Source organism: Plasmodium brasilianum (assembly GCF_023973825.1).
Source record: "Plasmodium brasilianum strain Bolivian I chromosome Unknown PB_00_07, whole genome shotgun sequence".
Lineage (NCBI taxonomy): Eukaryota > Apicomplexa > Aconoidasida > Haemosporida > Plasmodiidae > Plasmodium > Plasmodium brasilianum.
Genome location: NW_027122940.1, coordinates 78,965 through 82,840, shown reverse-complemented (window position 1 = coordinate 82,840; position 3,876 = coordinate 78,965). Strand labels below are relative to the sequence as shown.

Here is a 3,876-nt window from a genome sequence, read left to right as displayed (position 1 = left end):
GGTAAAATGACATTTATTAATATTGCTGAAATGACATATTCATATATTTACTAAATTCAGAATAAAAAAAAAAAATAAAAAAAATATTTTTAATCTGTTTACTATTATATATCACTAAATAATTGCAGAAATATTGTTATGAAGCTTCATTAGTCCTTGTATAATTTAATGTAGTACATACTTCAATATACTTCGAAATATAATAATGATCTATTTTATTACAAAATTATAATTAATTATTCTATAAGTATATTCTCATATTCTTTCAGTTTTTGAATTAGTCTGCAAGCGTATAAGTACTTGTTAATATATCTATAATACATTTTATTAACTAAAATATCATCCAAATTAAATCATTTACATAAAAAAGTTATAATAGACATGTACTATAAAATATATATATATATATATATATATATATATACATGTAATAATTTAAATTATTTCAAAATTACACTATTGCCTAATTTATACCATAAATAATTAACTTTTAGAAAATACATATATATATATATATCTTTAGGTCCCATAGATATATTTAAAACTAAGTACATTGCATAAGTATAGAAAAATTTATTATACTTTATATATTGTTGTTTCTTCTCTATAGTATAACGTACTAACTATAAAAAACTATTGCAACATAGTCAAATACCTATATTGGTATAAAATAAAAACAATTATTAAGAAAAGTTGCAAAATATAAAGGAAATATATTATACTTAATAATAATTTGTTTTATAGATGATTTATTACAGGAAAAGAAGAAGAATAAAGAGAAATATTTTCATTAATAGTGGAATTCGTAATTACATGTATATGTCTTTTTTAACAAAAAAAATAGGGAAAAAATGAAATACATAATTTAACGATATATTTACGAATTGACTTTAATATTACTTTCTGATATAACATATATATATATATATAACGGTATATTGTTAGTTATTTGTCTTTTTCTTTATAAATATTATAAAAATTTTATATACAAATATATAATTAAGCTCTATTTAATATCATTATGATTAGCATATATCCCCGGTTTTGATATATTTATTTAAGTTAAAAAAATATAAGATGTATGTAATGTATATAGTATTTTATTCAATTATGTTATAGTTCACACAAACCTTTTTATGTAGTTTATAATTTTATAATTTTTTTTTAATAAGATATATTAATTTAGAATTTCATTAATGATATATGGTATAAATTCATAGTTCTATTTCAGATTGTTTTTTACATTGAACTAAAATGCTAATATAGAATCATAATGGAAAATTGTATAACTTCGGTAATATTTCTTATTTTTTGTATTATTATATTTATGTATAAATAATTTATATATTTTAAAAAAAGTGATAATACAACTAGTATAAAATTAATACTTAAATAATTTTTAATAATCCTCTTGAATTTAGCATTTAAGTGTTAGTGGCTATTCTTATTTCAGATTCTTTAGCATTGACACTTTTAAGAATACAACAAAATATCTAAATGATATAACTAATTCCTTAAAAAAAGAGACAAAAAAAGAAAAATTTAGGGAAGGATGCAAAGGTTTAGCTAAGTACCTAATTCAACATAAGAATCCACCACCATATCAAGATAAAGTAATGTGGGAAAAAATATTATATAGTTGGGCAAAATCTTACTATTCAAAGCTAGATAAACATGGAGGATGTCTTGTGATTGTTGATGAAAAAGATTTAGCACTTTTAAATTTAAAATATGAAGTAGAAGATTTCTGCGAAGAAAAAGAATCAAGAATAAGAGGAATACCTTGCTATAAAAATGAACGTATAAATATAAAAGATTGCAATGAAGTATGTGCTAGTAAAATTAATGAATATAATACATGGATTAATGGTAGAAAGTCGTATTTTAATAGTAAGAAAGATACCATTATAAGTAAATGTAATAATCAACCATCTCACTTTCCATCAAGACAATGCAACATACTAGGATCTAGTATATTTAAAACACTCTCTGAATGCAAAATTAAGCGTGTAGATTCACAGTTACCGTCAGCACATAAAGAAGAGAAAAAAGATGTACAAGCAGAAACTCAAAATACATTTAATATACCATCTACTGGTAAGGTTTCTACGCAAGAAATTGTGAAAAGTTCACAAGAGGATCAAATACAAACTGAAAAATATACTACGCATGATCAGGAGATTCGACAGGAACCACAATCTCAAACTAATTTACAATTATCAACTGAACCTCTAAGTACAGCAAAAAAAGTTACACGTATTCAAGATGTATCCACTGGCCTAGATTCAAATTCAATAACATTACTACAACCAGAAAATGAAGGTCTATTACAATCAACTTCAATTATATTACAAAATAAAGATTCTTATGTATCACTAGCACCTCATTCCCCTGAAAATTCTCCCTTAACTGCTGAAGCATCAGTTTCTTCCTCAGTTCCTGTTGAATATAGTGGACCCTTTAAAATTCTAGGTATTTATAATTCTCCATATTCTTCTATTTTTCAAATAATTACAATCTGTAAAATATATATTTAAAATACAATTACAGATTCAGAAGAACATACAATTATCTCATACATATCTCCTTCTCTAATAAGCATTCTATGCGTTGTTGTATTTTCCTTTTTTATTAAAGTAAAATAGAAAATAAATATTAAAAATAATATAAACATTTTATTACTGTAATAATTTATTATATAAACAATTATTTTTTATATTAAAGTACGTTTTAATAGGAATTTTAAAAAAAAACAAGAATCTAAGAAGACAAGTGAAATTTCTTAGATTACTAATACCTTCATTTTCTAACAATAATAGTAAACATTTTACAGATGATCATTTTGAAAACCCTATATATGATGATGAAGAAATCATAAAAAAAATTAAAATAAATGAACTTACAAAAAATGTAAATTCGTCAAAGCAACAAAAAGACAGATCCAAAACCATAATAGAAGTACATATGCAAGTACTTGAAGAATGCAGAAATGAAGATTGGGAAAACAAGAAAGAAGAATTCTTAAAAATTTGTTTAGATGAGTTCAAAAAAAAGGATTATAGAACCTATCCTAATTTAACATATAATGATCTAATAACAGAAAATATTAAAAGTAGCAATGATATTGAAAAACAAAATATTCTATGGAATAAATGGGTAGAAACACATAGATATCTTTTTGCAAAATTGAAAAAAGAAGACTGGTATAATAATTTGAAAAACGAATGGAAAAAAGAACTCGCTTATATACAAGAAATTGATAAATTAAAAAAGAAATCTTCTAATGAAAATCGAAAAATTCCATTCTTAGAAATAGAGAAAGATCTATGGAAACAATGGATATCAAAAAACTGTAATATTATAGAACAATATTTGGAACAGGAATGGCTTAAGGTATTAACAGAGAAGTTGCAGAGTATATCAGAAGAATGTGTAAGTGAAGAAACCATAAATTATATATCATTAATAAATATAGAAGAATTGCAGAACAAAGAAAATTATAAAGAATTATATAAATATATAAAAAAAAAATTATTGACAAAGCTGTGTATCCTTGTGCTTATGTCGATATTAGAAGAATGTACAAAAGAGGTGAATTTTAATAATAGGGAATCATACTTCGATAGTTCAATAAACGAATGGAAGGCAGAAGTATATTCAGATAACAAACAAGAAATTACAGAAAATATAATTGAATATAATAACAATGATATAGAAAATAAAAGAAATAAGGAATTACATGCACATATAGGGAATGAAAATTTCAGGAATGAGATAGAAGATTGGACAAGAGAAAATGACATATATGCAAATTCTATAGTTAATGATGGAACAATAAAAAAATCCCATGATATAGCACAAAGACACACTTCATAA

The 3,876-nt window shown here is 23.0% G+C and overlaps 1 protein-coding gene across 1 annotated transcript; it reads left to right on the top strand.

Annotated features, from left to right (window-relative positions):
* Positions 1–1,273: 1,273 nt before the first annotated feature.
* Positions 1,274–3,876, top strand: MKS88_000219 (uncharacterized protein; the record flags this gene model as incomplete). Its single annotated transcript, XM_067219352.1, has 3 exons — positions 1,274–1,294; positions 1,422–2,472; positions 2,738–3,876. The coding sequence occupies 3 exons, from the start codon at positions 1,274–1,276 to the stop codon at positions 3,874–3,876; spliced, it is 2,211 nt and encodes a 736-aa protein (XP_067070324.1).